The sequence below is a fragment of the Phyllostomus discolor genome, chromosome X (assembly GCF_004126475.2).
Source record: "Phyllostomus discolor isolate MPI-MPIP mPhyDis1 chromosome X, mPhyDis1.pri.v3, whole genome shotgun sequence".
Taxonomy (NCBI): Eukaryota; Metazoa; Chordata; class Mammalia; order Chiroptera; family Phyllostomidae; genus Phyllostomus; species Phyllostomus discolor.
Window position 1 is genome coordinate 17,518,617 of NC_050198.1, and position 16,794 is coordinate 17,535,410.

The following is a 16,794-nucleotide window of genomic DNA, read 5'->3' on the forward strand; positions in this document are numbered from 1 at the left end:
ATCTTTCATTTAATCCACTATGACAAAATAGTATCATTTTAACACATAAGGAGACAGTTTACTGCCTTGTATGGTCTTACTAATTCTTCAAACCCTAAGCGTGTGTTTACATGCATAGTCCATTTTAACTCGGACTAGCCACATTTCCACAGCTCAGTGTGTATCCCATGTGGCTAGTGAACTGGACACTGAAACTCTAGATGAGACCTAATATTGCAATTCTTATGGTGAAGCAATATAGAAAAACACTCTTCTTCTTGGAGGAGACTGCAGAGGCCAACCCATGAACATATCTGCCCCACTAACAGAGCTTGGATGAGTTCAGCATTGACGTAGTGCTGGTAGAACTTAGAAGATACACCAGACCGTTTGCATGCACACAAGTGGGAGCCCTCACGGTGAGGCGGACCACAGGGAGGCTTGTTTCCATTATTGTGCAGCTGTGCATTTACTGACCACATCACTGCCTCGGTCCGCAGTTGCCTTTGAAGAATGGCACTATCTTTTGGCAAATTCTGAAACCCTCTTCCTAGAAGGCGATATAGTTAGATTACCCCCTGAAAAGTTCCCTAACTCTCCAGAATTCAGGTTTAAATTAAAAAAAAAAATAAATTGTATTTCATTGGATTATTTCAGAGATAAAAAAGAGACTGAGTGACATGTTTGCCATGCAGTCAAAGTCAGATTGTTTAGGGAAGGTACTGAAGGTAACTGTCTAGGTCCTCTCATAGCTCTAAGTTCTCACCTGAAGGGATGACCCTTCATCTCACACACCCTTTCTTCTTCCCTCTTCTCATTTCATCTCTTGATGGGCTGCCCTGCCTGCCAGGCCCTGGCACCCTGCCTGTGGCTCTTTCTGATATGACTTGATAGTTAACAACAACACAGAGAAGATCATTCACTTCTCTACTGGATTAACAGTGCTGTGTAATGAGAGGTTTGGACTTCCGAGTTACCATCAGCCGAAAGGGGGAAATCCCCAAGAACTGCTACATGATTATTGAAGCATTGGCAGGTAGAGCTTACGAGGGATCGCATTTCTCAAAAAGGAATATTTATTTTAAAAGAGGAAGTTTAAAAAATTAAGAATAGAGTTACCCTATGACCCAGAAACACCTTCTCTGAGTGTCTACCTGAGAACTTTGAAAACATTCATTCATAAATATATATGTACCCCTATGTTCACTGAAGCATTATTCGTGGTGCCCAAGACATGGACATGACTGAAGTGTCTTTTGACAGATGGTTGGATAAAGATGTGATCCATATAATACGATGGAGGACTACTCAGCCACAAGAACAGATGAAATGCTGCCATTTGTGACAACAGGGGTGAATCTTGAGGATACCATGCTAAGTGACATGAGTCAGACAAAAACCCCCACCAGAACCATATCATGTCACTCATGCGAGATATAAAACTGAAAGCAACAAATGAAGAAACAAACAAAACTCAGAGACACAGACAATAGTATGGTGTGTACCAGAGGGAAGGGAGGTGGGGGAAGGTAGAAGAGGGTAAAGGGGGTCAAATATTTGATGACAGAAGATTTGACTTTGGGTGGTGAACGCACAGTGCATTATACAGATGACGTATTATAGAATTGTACTGTTGAAACCTATGCAATTTTATTAACTAATGTCACCCCAATAAATTTAATTAAAAATTTTAAAAATAAAAGATGACGTTAAAGACAGGGATGTCACTATACCAACCTTCCTCTATTTCTTTTTTTTGAGAATGCACACTTGTTTTCTTTCACTGCTGGATCCCTGTTTCCTGGAATGTTATATAGCACACAGTAGGTCCTCTATAAATGCTTGTTCATTTTATATGTTAAGATAGATGACTGGCAAAACTCAGCTAGCTAAGAGCCCATGCTGGGGAGCACTCTGCATTACTGCCTCCTTTGCCAGCGAGAGCTTAATATCTGATTTGGAGAAAACTGAGAATGATGTGCAAAATAACATTAGTGTCCTCTCTCTGTTTTTAGAGTAGTGCTGTCTTTTAAAGTAAGACTCCTGAGCACTTTGTGACCACAGTAAGTCCATCTTAATCACATTTGCTGCTTCATTTTCAAACAGAAAACACAAATGCACACTACACCTTCAGATGGATCCTGAACTAGAAATAAACCATTTAAAATTTGTTTATGTTTGGAATGTCTGGAAAGGAAATAAGCATCACAGGATCACAAAGTCTATTAACTATGTTCCTTCAATAACGAATTGAAGCTGCACTTTTTCCTACCGAGCGCCAGCTTCCCTTTAAAATGTCTTACCAAAATTATACTGGACAAACCTGGAAGGTGTACAAGACATGGTAAGTATTCTAAACATGCTTTTCTTCAAAATGGCTGGTCTTGTGCAGACACTCCTCTGTTTAAATATATTCAGTAGCTGTTATCTATAGGCTAAAACACAAGACTTGGGCGTGCACCATATGACCTTTGCTAAGTGGTCCAAACCTCCCCCTCCAGCTTCTGTTACCAGCTTCCACCTGGGGCCCTGAGTCTCCGAGTCCATCACCACTTAAAGGCGTGTTTCCACTCTTCTAACAACCTGCATCTCCGAGCATCTCTGGGGCTACCTGGCCTTTGAACATGTGTTCTCACGGTCATGGACACCCTTTCCTCTTTCTTCCCACCAAAGCTGGCGGCTCGTGGTGAGGACTTCCTCGGCCTTCCCAGACAACAGTCATCATCCTCTCCTCTCTGTTTGCATAGGACTTGGTAAATAGAGTGAGTACAGAATTTGCAAAGAATTGTGTTATGCCAATTTTGAGGTTTAGACATCTGTCTCTCTCAGCACTAGACTAACTTCCTTGCGTGTTGCAGCTGTCGCCGGTTCCTCATCCCCCCACGTGGAGGCAGACATCTGCCTCCCCCACCGAGGGGCCACTGCTGTGCACGCGCAAAGCTGTTTGTCTTCTCGGCACTGAAACTTCGGTGTGCAGGACTCCTGACACTCGACAAAATGTGTTGAATGAGCAAAAGGGTTCTGAGATCCACAGCTGTGCGATGTTAAGGGCAAAAACAATTTTGCCCCGAAGGGACCATATGTGTCTTGGTGGCTTTTCTTCTAAAGAGATCCTGAAGAGGAGGCGACTACTAAATCCCAGGCTGTGATCTTCAAAGGGCTTCTGCCCTGGAGCGGGGACCCAGAGCCTTTTCAACGTCAAGATCTTCTGACAGAACATCAGCTCTTGTTATACACAGTCCAATGCCCGTTTCTTCTGTACATGAAAGGTGCTAACCTAATCCTGCTCTCCTGCCAAAACCCTATTTTTACTCTGAATCAGGGAGAAGTAAATGAGGGGCACAAAATTTCCCTCTTATAAAATAAAGGGTCCCCCAAATCTATACCTCAACAGGAGATGAATGAGACAATGATAACACAATTCAATGTGCTTCATAAATTATCAAAAGCCTTGTTACATTAGGACTGATGTTACTGCCATCGTTAACAAGCCTAACATTCTCTCTCATAAAAACCAACCCCTGCTAGTGGTCTGATTTGGATATACTCAAATTATAATCCATAGTAATAAAGATGTTATTGTCTCACCCTTGTTGGTGATAACAGAAGATAGGTTTAATTAGGATTACACTCATCACGAAGAAGAATTTTTATGGATAAAAGAATTTTTGTCTTTATGATGTGATGTCTTTAAGGCATAGTAGTAGGGTCTTATCCTGTAATGAGTGGTATTATTGTTTTTATTAGTGCCCTCAAAATTTATTAGGCAGAGCTGTAATTTAGTTATTTACTTACTTATTTAACATCTCTAATTTCTACCCGATGGTTAGTAAGACACACGGTATTCAGATCCTAAGGCATTCTTTATTAGCCTGTGATTTTGGGGTGAAATTTTTAACCTTTCTGAGTCTTTGTAAAACAGCTATAAGAATACCTTTTTTACTTATCTTGGTAGAATTTTTTTTGAAAAATCACATCGAGAAATATCCCTTGTAACCTTTAAAATAGCAAGGCATTAAAATGAACTTTATGAGCTACTGCAATTAAATCTTCTATTACGTCTTTCTGGGCATGTTTTGGGGAAATTAATTTTATGCCATCTTCCCAAATTATCCATTTCCTAAATGTGCTTCTTAATTTTTAAACTAAATTCTTCACTTATACCCCTTGTGGCACTGAATTGCAAACAACCCAGCAGACACATACACACCCAAATAAAAAAATAACCTATCAAGCAATACTTTAGTGTGTGTGATGAACCCTGATATTTTGTATCTTCTTTCACTGCCCCCCCCCACCCCACAATGCTGGTGGTGATTCACAAACTGATTTCATGATTCACCATTTGGAAAATACTAGCCCACTAGATTCAAAAAAAAATTCTTTTAACCAAAATTAATGCAAAAAAGGAAATGATGTGCTCACCATCATTTCTTGCCATTGCTTTCTGTGCATCCACATACTGACCAAGAACACCTCTCACCGCATCCTAATCATCTCATCGTTTTTCATGACACCACCACTTTTCTGCTGGTTTTCTCTTACTGCATGTAGCCTGGTCTCATTTATCTCCCTTATTGCCTCCTCTTGGAAGCCCTTCCAAATCTTCTAGCCAGTGAGTCACTGTCTTTCCTGCCCCTTTCCTGACTCCCTGATGCTGTATCTATCTCTGTCATGCCTCTTAGATGTCACTTGAATGGCTTAAATAGCCACCTACTGAATATACCGTTCCTGTGTCCATTGTTTAAAGGTCCACCAACTTCAGTAAACCCTGAATTCTCAGTGAGTAGACTGGGATTGTGTCATTTTGGACATCCTGAGCACATAGGGCAGGGTCTGACACAGTAGCTCCAAAACAAAGGTTTGCTGAATAAATGTATCGATTTTAAAGGTTAGTTACCATAAAATGGATTGTGTGGGATAAATGTTCAAACTAGAACTGAGCGGTGCTGCACAAGTATCTTCTGGGCAGATCCCTCCCCTGGGTGAGACAGCAAACTGGCGGCCTCCCAAGCCCCACGCATTGTGGAGTGGTTGGTGTCATGGACGTCTATGATCTGGGCATCATTAAAATTCCATTTTGATTTTTCTGTTCTGAACATATCCCAGGGAGATGATAAAAGATTTCAACAGTCCAGTCTCCTTTTCATGGAGTTATCCTGGGTGGCTATGGATTAGTTAAATTGCCCTGAACACCCCTCTAGTGATAGCCCTGGTTAAGACAGTAAATGCGCAAATTCGTATGAACTAGAGTGCAGTTTGCTCATTACAGCGTATGTTTCAAACAAATGTTCCTCAGCCTCCATGTGTATACACCGTGCTACACAGCTTAGTACTTTTTTTTAACAATTATGTGGTTTTAAGGGATAAAACTCAGTATTCACAAACCTAAGTATAAGCATAAAAATACAATGGAATCTACAATTCTTATGTCTTTTATTTCTTTTTCTTGTCTTAGAGCCTTAACTAAGTCTCTCAGCACAACACTGAACAAATGTGGTGATGGATGGCCCTCGTTTCCTCACTGATCTGTAAGGAAAGCTTTAAATATTTCACTACTGTGTGTTTTTGTTTTGAATTAGGGGTCAACAAACTAGACCTTGTAAGTGAAGTTTAATTGCCATTTGTTTTTATAGATCAATTTTATTGGAACACACACACACACTCAAAACACAAAAACAAAAAAAAGTTGTGTGATTTTCAAGTTAAGGTTGTTGCAGCAATCCATTATTAGTATTTAAAAATACATATATTATCCTTTTGTAAACACATCCAAAAGCAATATGTTATTAAAATGAAATAGAAATTTAAGGATAAAATGTCTGGAAAATGCATTATCAAAAAATTGCAGCAAAATGGCATTTTTGAAAGAAATCCATGTTAACTAGGATTTATAATACAATATAAACCTGTACTATTAGTTGTAATGCCAGGGTTTGGAGAACTATGCTGGCCCATTAAATTTATTCATTTTCACAGCCTGCAGACATTTTAATGTCTGAGTAGCAATAAGAACAAATTACCTAAAAACTTTTAATAGGGTATAATAAATTAAGACTGAATGGTAATGCAAAAGTGGGTGCAACAGGAGAAAATTATGAATCTCACATAATGATCCAACAACACTTAAAAGTGTGGAGACAACATTGGTATTCTGGAGTATACGACCACAGTTGATCCTAATTGTTTCTCTCTTGTCAAATAGAAATTGCACATCAATCTCAAAGTGCTGCAAAGTGTTCATTACATGCAAATGCTTGTGCTTTGCAGGCTCTTCGAGGGGGCTCAAACTTCTTTAGGAAAGGAGCCCAGGTAGAAGAAGAGCTCCTCGGATGACATTAGGTTGCCACTGGAACACCACAGACTGCTTCTGCCAATAAGGGGATTTCATGGTAAGGAAACGGAGGGGTTCACAGGACTGAAGGTAAAATCACAGAATCAGGCTTGGAACAGGCGAGACTCCAGAGTCGCCATAGCGGGAGTAGCTTGTTACTCTTAACCAGGCATTCTCATAAGAACTCCAACCGTATCACTTACCTCAAGGTTAAGGGTCTGAAGAAAGAATATGATTAGTCAAGCTTAGGACCTATTGCTTAGGTCCACCATGGACATGGTGAGAGAAAGGCTCTGGCAGAAAGACCTCTAGAACTCCTTTGAACAGAATACTTGATTTATTATCCTGCTAAGCCCACAGAGGTACTCGAGAGGAAATGGCGGTACTGTCGGGAAGGAGAAGAGTTGCTATCTATTCTTCAAAATAACTAAATCTGCCACATACTGCTTCTTTTAAAGCTCACCTTTAACAGGAACCTAAACAACAAAACAAAGAAACAAGCAAAATATAACCAAAGACACTGAAATAGAGGACAGGCTGACAGTGACCAGAGGGGAGAGAAGAGGGAATTTCAGGGGAGATTGGGAAGGGTTTACAGGAACAAGTATAAAGGACACATGGACAAAAACTAGGGGGAGGGTGGTAATGGGAGGGAAGTGGGGAGGCTTGGGTGGGAGGGCTGGAATGGGAGTAAAAGGAAGAAAACTGTACTTGAACAATGATTAAAATAAAATAAAAAAAATTAAAAAAAAAAAAACTTCTTTCATTTTAACCAAACCCTTTCTCTTAATGCATGGAGTCAAAAGTTGAGTTGAATAACAGGAGCATTTTGACTTCTGTTTTTGGTTACCATAACTTTCCATTTGTTTTATGAGCATGGACCAGTCAATGTCTCTGTTATGTCAAGTAACAAAGAATGTTTAAAGAGAGGGTAAAAAGGGCACTTGCATTTTTATTGTAACTTTTTTATTAAGCTATTTTCAGAAGCAAGAGTCAGCAAACTCTTTTCTGTTAAAAGAGTATTGTTAAGATTTGGGGCTTTGCAGGCTATGAAGGGTTTGTGGGAACTACTTTGCAGCAAGAGAGGAGCCAGAGAGAATTTGTACAACAATACGTGTGTTCGAGTTCCCATACAACTTTCCACACAAAAACACAGGTGGCTGGCAGGATTTGGCCCTATAAGTCTGCTCTTCTCAAGAGTTTAATATTCACAGGATCAATATGTACTATGCATTTGTATTAAAATTCATTTCATTTCATTGCCAGAACTCTGAGAGATGTCATAGGTGAGATATTTACTCCTAATCAAAACCAGCTCCATGTCCCCCAGGAAGTCCTAGATTCTGTTGTTGCAGTTTCTCTGAAATCTTCTTTAAAATGAGTAGGGTTATGAAAAATGGATGGCTGAATCTAAGGCAAGGAGGGAGCTAAAACCCAAAGGACTAGAAAGTCATACTAAAATTATTTATTAACAAATAAAAAGTACTAGCGAACCAACAGAGCCTCAAGTGGAAATAGGGCACCACAGAGCTATGCATTCACGTCAGACAGATCTACCGTTTTTGTTTCTGTCGTAGTTATCCATGCCATGCCCCCAAATCTTTCCTCCTTACTAGTTTTGATCAGAATGCCTTAATACGAATTCATTGCCAGTAAACTTCCGTCAATGAGAGCCTCACAAAAGAGCAAGAATGTTCAACTTTGTTAGCGATGATGCTTGCAAACAATTCCAGTCCCTTGTTGATACCTATAATTTGGTTACACAGTAGGAAGATTTACCATTCTTCTGAAGAGAGAATTCCTTTTCAGCTTGATGAATAGTACATCTTGAACTAACTCATCTGTGAACAGGCCTCTTGTACTATAATTTGTCAATTTTAACATCATTCCAAATTTACACCTTATGTCAGAACATTTCCCCACTGTCTTTGTATGGCTTGTTCATAGCTAGCTCTTTCCTTATGCTGCCTTTCTCAGTATTGCTCTTTCTTAGTTCCCAAAGTCGTTTTTTTCCCCCCAGTTTAGGTGCAGGGGAGGAGCATCAAGAAGGACTAGGGCACACTCGACACTGCTGAAGAAGAAACACTCCCATTTCCCCCTCACTGGTTCCAGGACTTTTATGGAGGGTTTACAGATTTTCAGGTGCTTGTTCGAGGCTCTGAGCTCATTAAGAGAAACGGAGCTTTTTGCCAACTCTATCTCTAGTAGCAAGCAAAGTGCCTTCCTCACACATAGTAGGCTCACAGTGAATGTCTGCTGAACAGATTCCGGTATTTCTGATACACTCAGAGGATCAGAGAATAAAGCTAGCAAATACAAGAATTTCAAATACTATGTACAATGAAGGGGACAGGGCAGCTCAATGGAGGGGGTATGAGGTGGGGTAAAGATGGAAGGAATGACAGGTTTAGAGACAGTTTGTTTCAGGGAATGATATAATGAAAACTAATGCATTTATTAAATTATCCATTATAATGAGGGTTATATGTTCTTTATGTGAAGAGATTATTCTACGTCTATTGGATATATGGGTGACCAAGAAAGACAAGGTCCCTTCAAGGTTGGCATTTTAGTGGGACATGGAGATAATGCATGTTAGATAATACACATGCAAACATATATTACAATGCCACCATTTTACAGTGTTATGAAGAGCGTAAAGCTGGGTCATTTGGAGAGAAAAGGATTAAGACTGTGTGTGTGTGTGTGTGTGTGTGTGTGTGTGTGTGGGAGAGAGAGAAATTTTAAGATAGGAAGGGTTACAAAAGCCATGTCTAAGAAGGTAACTTTAGAGCTCAGACCAGTATAAAGAAAGAAAAGTGTCCAAACATCTTGAGAGAGACGGGGCTGAGACACAGGATAAGGACAGGGCTAGGGGAGACCCTCAGGCAAAGAGAAAAGCAAGATTCAGGAACAAGATCAGTGTGGTTAAAATTTCTGCTTTACAATATACTGTGCTTCATGAAAATTATCTATATTAACATGAATCTTACGTTTCATTGAACAATACTTTCTGCTTCGCATTGCTTCCACGTGGATGTGAGCAGTTTCCCATTTGGAATTTGCAATTAGCATGCTTCACCTTTTGGAGATTCTTATTCTCTTGACAATTTCTTACTCTAAGTAGGGGGATCCCTTAGGAATGCCACGTCTTTTGTGCATTGGCAGCAATTATTTACTGGGGTGGTTGTAATAGTCAGTTATCGTTTTGGTTCTTGCTTCTTTTCAATAACGTATGGCAATCTGTCACCTCCTTAAACATGCCACTCTGGACAACAGAACTTAAAGAAAAAACCGTTAACATTATCCAATTATTTTAATATATTTATCCTATGAAAGATGCATTTGATGGGCAACAATTTAGATCCCCTCCTCTGAATTTCTGCACTGTGCTAAACTCCCAATAAATCTGTTATTTACTACTTCTGAAAAGAGTCATAAGAAACAAGAAGTTGTAGAGGAGTTTCTAAGCAGCAATAAAAGGCTAACAATATTTATGAAAGAATGAAGTGCCCAACTGTTTAACCGTATTAAGAGACTGAATTCTCGTGCCACTGCCAGCTAATAACGTTGAAAACCTCATTTTAAGATATATTCTCATATTCATACATAGCTATAACCCTAAAGCGAGTGACTAGAGACAAATTCTCTCAGCAGTAAATTTTCATGCTGATTCCCTCATGTCAGCGTACGTCTTCAGGTTACGGAAACCAGGATAGCTTTGTGACCGGCAAATGAAATCTTCTGAAATTTTATTACTGCTGGGGAAATATAAAGGTCCAGCAATAGTACAAATTATTCTTAACATTGGGGTCCCCATGAAGGACAACAGATGGCAGAAATGTTTACTCAAGTGATTTTTCCATCAACGTTTCTATTAGCATTTGAGTGCCAGCAGTGTGGCTGTTAAGGAGCCGTCAAACTCACCAGCCAGCTGGCGAAATCAGCGCTCTAAACACTGACTGTATAGAAAACATATTTGTATTCAATTTGGTCTTTTACACCATATGCCTTCTTCGAGACAGCCTTAGATTTCATCCACGGTAAGTCCAAGGCAGTCACTGCCCATAGAGTCCTTTGAGGGTGGAGATGATCAATGAGGCATTAATATATATCCAAATCAAAACACAAAACCTTGCTCTCTGCAGCCGACGGTGTCAACAATATACACACACCCATTCAGCACACTTCATTTCTGGGCAGGCCGGTGGATTTTCAATAATGGCACCTGGTACTTGAAGGCTTTCTGGGCTGCAGGCTCAGAAAGCAGGTTGAGAAGAATAAGAAACCCTGGGCATCCCCATTAAGAGGAAAAGAACCTTTTCACAGACTTGCCTGTCTCAAACTTTGGGGCAGAAGTTACCCAACTCCAATCAACGTGCTCTATCTAAACTTGTAAGAATTGGTTCCTTTACAAAGTGCTTTAGCCCTGGCTGATGTGGCTCAGTGGATTGAGTGCTGGCCTGCGAACCAAAGGGTCGCCGGTTGTATTCCCAGTCAGGGCACACACCTGGGTTGTGGGCCAGGTCCCCAGTAGGGGGTGCATGAGAGGCAACCACATATTGATATTTCTCTCCCTTCCCCTTTCTCTAAAAATAAATAAATAAAACCTTTTAAAAAGTTAAAAGGAATAACAAGCAAAGAAAGTGCTTTAGAATTTTCTTGATTACAAATACCCAAGGTAAGGCAGGGCTGAAGAGTCCCTAAAATTTTCTTTGACACCCTCAGACTCTCCTATGCCTTCTCCCCAAATCCAGACACCAGGGCCCTTTGTCTCCATTTATTTCCTTCTCTGGGAGATCACAGTAATGTTCTCATGCTATAACTCTACAGTTTATGTATCATTTTCCCTATTCCACACGGATTTCCTATTTGAGAAAAGGAAAAGTGTATTTTGCTTTAACCAGAACATAAATTTAAACTACAAGTTTTTGGAGGCTTGATGGCAGAATTAATCCATATTGACTTAAGTATGTTCAATCACAATGAATTAAGATTTATCATTGTGGAACAAGGTAAACAGTTTTAAATTAAATTTATTTACAGTAATATATAAAAAGTATAATGTGCATCCACCACATAGTATATATTATGGAGAAAGAAAACACAATAATGTGGAAAGATAAGGCAGAAAACTTATTAATCTAATATTAAAGAGACATGTTGCCTAAAAACAGCAGTTTAACTCCTATTAAGATAACACATTACTATTTCACTCCTTATGTTAGCTTGACATTCGTTGATTGAAAGCCTAAAAAGCTTCATGTAAACAATCTCACTGTACTTCTTCTGAAGGTTAATATCAAATGGAATTTCTTAAGATTGTGAGGTCTGATTCTTGCTCATGGCAACATTCTCAAGTAGTTCATTTTTAACATGGTTCACTAAGCAGCATTAACCTATAATATAAACAGGCTCCCTTTCCATTAATAGCAAGAATATTTCACTCTTTTAAATATCAAACTAATGATGATTTTTATCACTTCTACTATTAAATTTAAGAATTTTGAACCCCTGCCCTGACTGGCTTGTCTCAACTGGCTGAACGTCATCTTGCAAAGTGAAACATCAAGGATTTGATCCGTGGTCAGGGCACATGCCCTGGTTGCAGGCCAGGCCCCCAGTAGGGGGCGTGTGAGAGGCAACCATACATGGATGTTTCTCTCCTCTCTCCCTCTCTTTCTTCTTCCCTTCCCCTCTCTAAAAATAAATAAATAAAATCGTTTTAAAAAGAACCTAGAAAAATGTTTTAAAAAACTAATTTTGAACTCCATTAAAAGTAGCTCATATTTTCAAACTTACTTCTTTCTGTTCTCGAAGAACGTGTAGAGCTAAACATTAGGGCCTTTTATAATATGCACTTTTCTGTTTTCTCTAAAAGTACTTGCTGGCATACCAATTCACTGTCAGTAGATGAGTTTTAACATTATTTTCATAACTTTCTTTCATGGTGCTGAGCTTTCCCTTTAAAAACTCCCATTAACATTTATTCTTGTTAGTTCTAAAATGAGTAGGCAGACATGTCTGAGGAGGATGTGTTCGGCTGAATTGGAATTTTCTTCAATTCCTATTCCAAGAGCTATACTTTGATACAATGTCATAATTCATAAAAATAAGGTTTAATGAAATTTCTAGGGTGTTCCATCTGCATTTGCGATGTTTGGGGACAGTAGTTCAGTGAATAATTTTTTTTTGTTTTCATAGATACAGGCTAATTACTTATGAAGTGTGATTAGTTATGATATCTTACATTTAATGAGTAATTGTTTTGTGGAGAATGCAGTTCTAAGTGCTTTATGCATAACTTCTTTTTATTGTTACTTAAGAGAACAGAAAGCAGATGCATGGAGAGACTTAAGACAGTTTCCCAGGGTTCTGCAGCTATTGAGCTAAAGGAGCTGGGATTTCAACCCATACTTTGTGAATGTGGCTTCTAACCTGTTAGTCAATCTTTTAAACTTCTATTAGAGCCTAATTCGGCATTATAACTGTATTTCATCTCTTCACAGAGGAGGAGGAAAGACTGACACATTGAATAGAGTCCTGGGAGGCGTAAAAAACCCAAATCACACTTCACCAATGTGTTGACTCATACAAAACAATGTGCGAGGTTAAAAATATACACTAGATGTGATTAGCCACAGATTAGATAATTGCAACAAAATAGATTTTTCAATTTTACAGTAGAAATTATGTGAAATGAATGATAAGAAAGACTGAATTAAAAAAAAAAAGAACAGAATGCCAGTGAGGAGTAGGACAGCTTAAACAGCCTAATGTGTATAATCGGACTCCCTGAAAAGGGACAGGGGATGGAAACATATACATTTTTAAAATGCCTTAAAATTTCCAAACTTGATGAAAACTACAAACCCAACCCACAGATCCAAGAAGCTTAACAGACCTCAAGAACAAGACATATGATAAAAACTATGCCAAGGAATATCATAAACCAATCACTCGACTCCCAAACACACTCCCCAATAAACCTTCTGTATGCTAATCTCCATTTCAGAGAGGGCTTCCCGAGCATGCCCACCTGAAACATGTACTTAAATACATACCAAAGGAACCACTTTGTGTCAGGTATCTTTGGAAATGGGAAGAGGTTTATAACCTCCCCAAGAAAACCATACACGACACATATCTCTGCCTGTAAACCACGTCCCTAGTGATGCTGCATTAGGTCAAAATTTACTTCAGTGGTCTTACACATGTATTCTCTATATGATGGCAGATTGGAAATCCTGAATTTCTTCTACCTCCGATGCCAATGCTGATGAGTAGAAACGTTTGATTGACATACACATAATTACCCAAGATTTTAAAATTATTCATTTTCTATATTTACATAGTTTACATGTATTGTACATAGGTGGTTACATGTTTACTTTCTTAATCAAAATGCATATTTTCTATGCAAAAATATTTGAGAATGGAGAATTGTAGAGTTGAATATGATATTGCTTTTTACGAATCCAGCATTTTAAGGTGTCGGAAGTATTTAATAAATTACCTTCTTCTTTGCTTTCATCTGTCTTGATCAGCATCTTCTGGCATTAAAATTGGCCACAATTCAAATCTATTTGATTGAGCACTGCTACATGAAATCCAAGTTTAAAAAGTTACAAAAACACCTAAGACTCAGTGTAATAAATGCAATATTTTTATACCCTAACTGTATAGTTTATAACCTAAATTACAATCTCCGCAATCCAATTTATCTTTATCTGCATGCTCAAAAGACACGGCAAGTTGAAATGAAACTACACACTGGTTATAATCCATATGCTGCCTTTCCATTAACATAAACCATAAAAAGTCAATAAGCACCGCCAATTAACTCTGCATTGTTTTGGCCTCTGGACTATCTCAGAAGGCATTTTGTCAATAGGATATATGGAAATATTGCTACATCACCACAAATTGTCCTTAGGGAAACAGAACTGTAATTTTATCATGATGGATATTTCTCGAAACTACATTATTGCTAAGTATACTATAAGTTCTTCTTCTGGACAAGGTCCAGCTTAAAAACACAAACTGCCCTAAAGCCACAGGACACTCGGCTGAACGATGCTTCTATGTACCACAGATGCAATTAGGCTTTCATTAGATAAACCCGTTATCTCTAAGCTAACTCTCATCCTGTCCATAAAAATCCACAGTGCACGCTCCCAACATCAGCGTTAGGGTTACGGTCTACTATGTGTAGTGATGACAACAAAAGTCAGAAATTATACATTGCCAGTAGCCTTCATAACCCGAACTTAAAAAGAAGTCCAGCAGTTGTGATACGGTGGTGAAGATAAACAGTTTGAAAAGAGAGATCTCAAAGTCTTACCTTAAGATACCATTTGTATTTGGCATGTTCCCAATTCTCAGGTGCTTGTGTCTTCTTGAGGAACTGTTCAGCTTCTGTCAGCCATTGATTAAATAGCTTCATGTCATAATGAAACCGTCGCCATTTCTCAACAGATCTGTCAAATCGCCTAGAGGTTAAAAATATGGATCAAGAAAAAAAGAAAGAAATTATGTAAAATAAATTATATGGACATAACATATATGTTTATTTACATTGACAATAATATTAAATAGAAAGGACAAATTAAAATAAAAGGCTGTGATTTTTCCCTTTAAAGCTGAATACATTTCTTGATTGAAACAAAGAACTATTATGGAGTATTAACATTCTCTTCCTCGTGAGCATATTTATTTTTATAATTCTAGGAATTCAAAAATATATTAGCATCTAATAAATCATTTTAAAGCTATTCAATTTCAAATGGATCAGAATCAAATGATCTCATAAAGTCTATCAATTTCAATATTACTCTTGATCCAAAAGACTATTCACTCAGAGCCTCAAGCATCCAGAATGCTGGATGTAACGTGTTCCAGGCTCAGGTATAAGCAATCAGCCAACTAACTGACACATTGGTGTAAAACAGGGGATGAGTGCGGTCTCCCTTTATCCTTATTGTTTCATTGTACCCACGAACATTTTACTTTGAAATGCTGAAGGAACTTACATGATATTAGTCAGGTTTTACATTTACCTTAACACAGCTGTACATCAGAATCATCTAGGTGTTAGAAAAACAATAACAATAAAACACTGATTCCAGGCCCCACTCTAGACACATTAAATTAGCATCTTTGAAGGTGGGATAGTGATATTGGTATTTTTAAAAGCACCCAGGTGAGTGTAACATACAATCAGGGTGAAAGAAACCCAACAAAGTAAGTTTTAGAGTCTTCTGGGATTATGACCCACTGGATCTCCAGGAGCCTGTCCAAAGAAACATTTGCTAGCACTAAACCAAAAACCATCCTGAACATTCCTGGCACTGGGGCTGCATCCGAGTGAGGTAGTCTGTCAAAGTTCTCTGAGGGCTACGTTTGAGGCACAGTGAACTATTGTTTTAAGTATCTTCTGAGTTCTCTACATCCATTTAGGAACGTCAAATAATTTTATAACTTAAATAATGCTGCACTTCCCAACTGTTTTCTTGGGAAGGGAAGGGAATTGACCTTTATTAAACAGTTACTATGACTCAGGCACCGGGCTCTGTGCTTTTCGTACTTGATGTCATCGACTCCAATGACACACCGTGCAATGAAACACTCAGTATTCCCATTTTCCCAGGGACAAAAGTAAGAGGGTGACTTACTTGCCAAAAGGTAAATAGTTATGAACAGCAAAGATTCTAACTTAGGTCTCTCTGTTTTCAATGGTGCCTTTCCCCACCTTACCAGGTCTTTGCTGGCATTTGCTTTTTCTTTTTTAGATGATTTCTCACCCTACCAGTTAAACAATGTAGTGACAGAGTTGCAGGGATTTTTTTTCTTATTTTTGTTTTTCATTATCTTCCAAATATTTAATTATGCATCTATGTGTACATTGCATTCTGTCAGACATTGCATTTACTTACTAACTATATTTCTTACTTGAAAAACTATTTAAAACAAAAAAAAAAACAAGCCAAGTAGCAGAAATATTTAAAATGGACAGTGTTTTGGCAGTATAAAAAAGGCAGCCAATGGTAACCGGAAGTAGTCTCTAACTACAGATAGCTGAAAAATAAGAATTCTGCCTTTTATAAATAATGGCATCCTAGAGCTGACCAAATATCATATAACCATCAACCACAAAGTGATCTTAGAAATATATTACAGGTTTAATAATAATTTTGTTTTTATATATTTTCAGTGGTAGCTAATACACAATGAACGACTTACAAATACATCTTAAGAATTTATTCCCTTAAAATAATTGTGCATTGTGTATGTCTCACAGGTACTTGTATCATTGGACCCATTTTTTTCAAATAAGAATCTAAAAACCAATGATGCATTGATGGCATTGTTCCATCTTAAAGAAACTATCATTGATTTTCATTTTCATTATATATTTCTCTCTTGTCATGTTTCCTACAATGTGCATTTCACATTTTGATATTTAGAAAAACACAGTCATT

The 16,794-nt window shown here is 38.3% G+C and overlaps 1 protein-coding gene across 3 annotated transcripts in view; it reads right to left on the reverse strand.

Annotated features, from left to right (window-relative positions):
* DMD (dystrophin) overlaps positions 1 to 16,794 on the reverse strand; it is a 1,951,120-nt gene that overhangs the window by 1,029,383 nt on the left and 904,943 nt on the right. For all 3 annotated transcript variants that reach the window (XM_036016633.1, XM_036016635.1, XM_036016634.1), the window contains one exon: positions 14,658 to 14,805. In XM_036016633.1, coding sequence (XP_035872526.1) covers positions 14,658 to 14,805 — 148 coding nt within the window. The remainder of the gene's footprint in view (positions 1 to 14,657; positions 14,806 to 16,794) is intronic.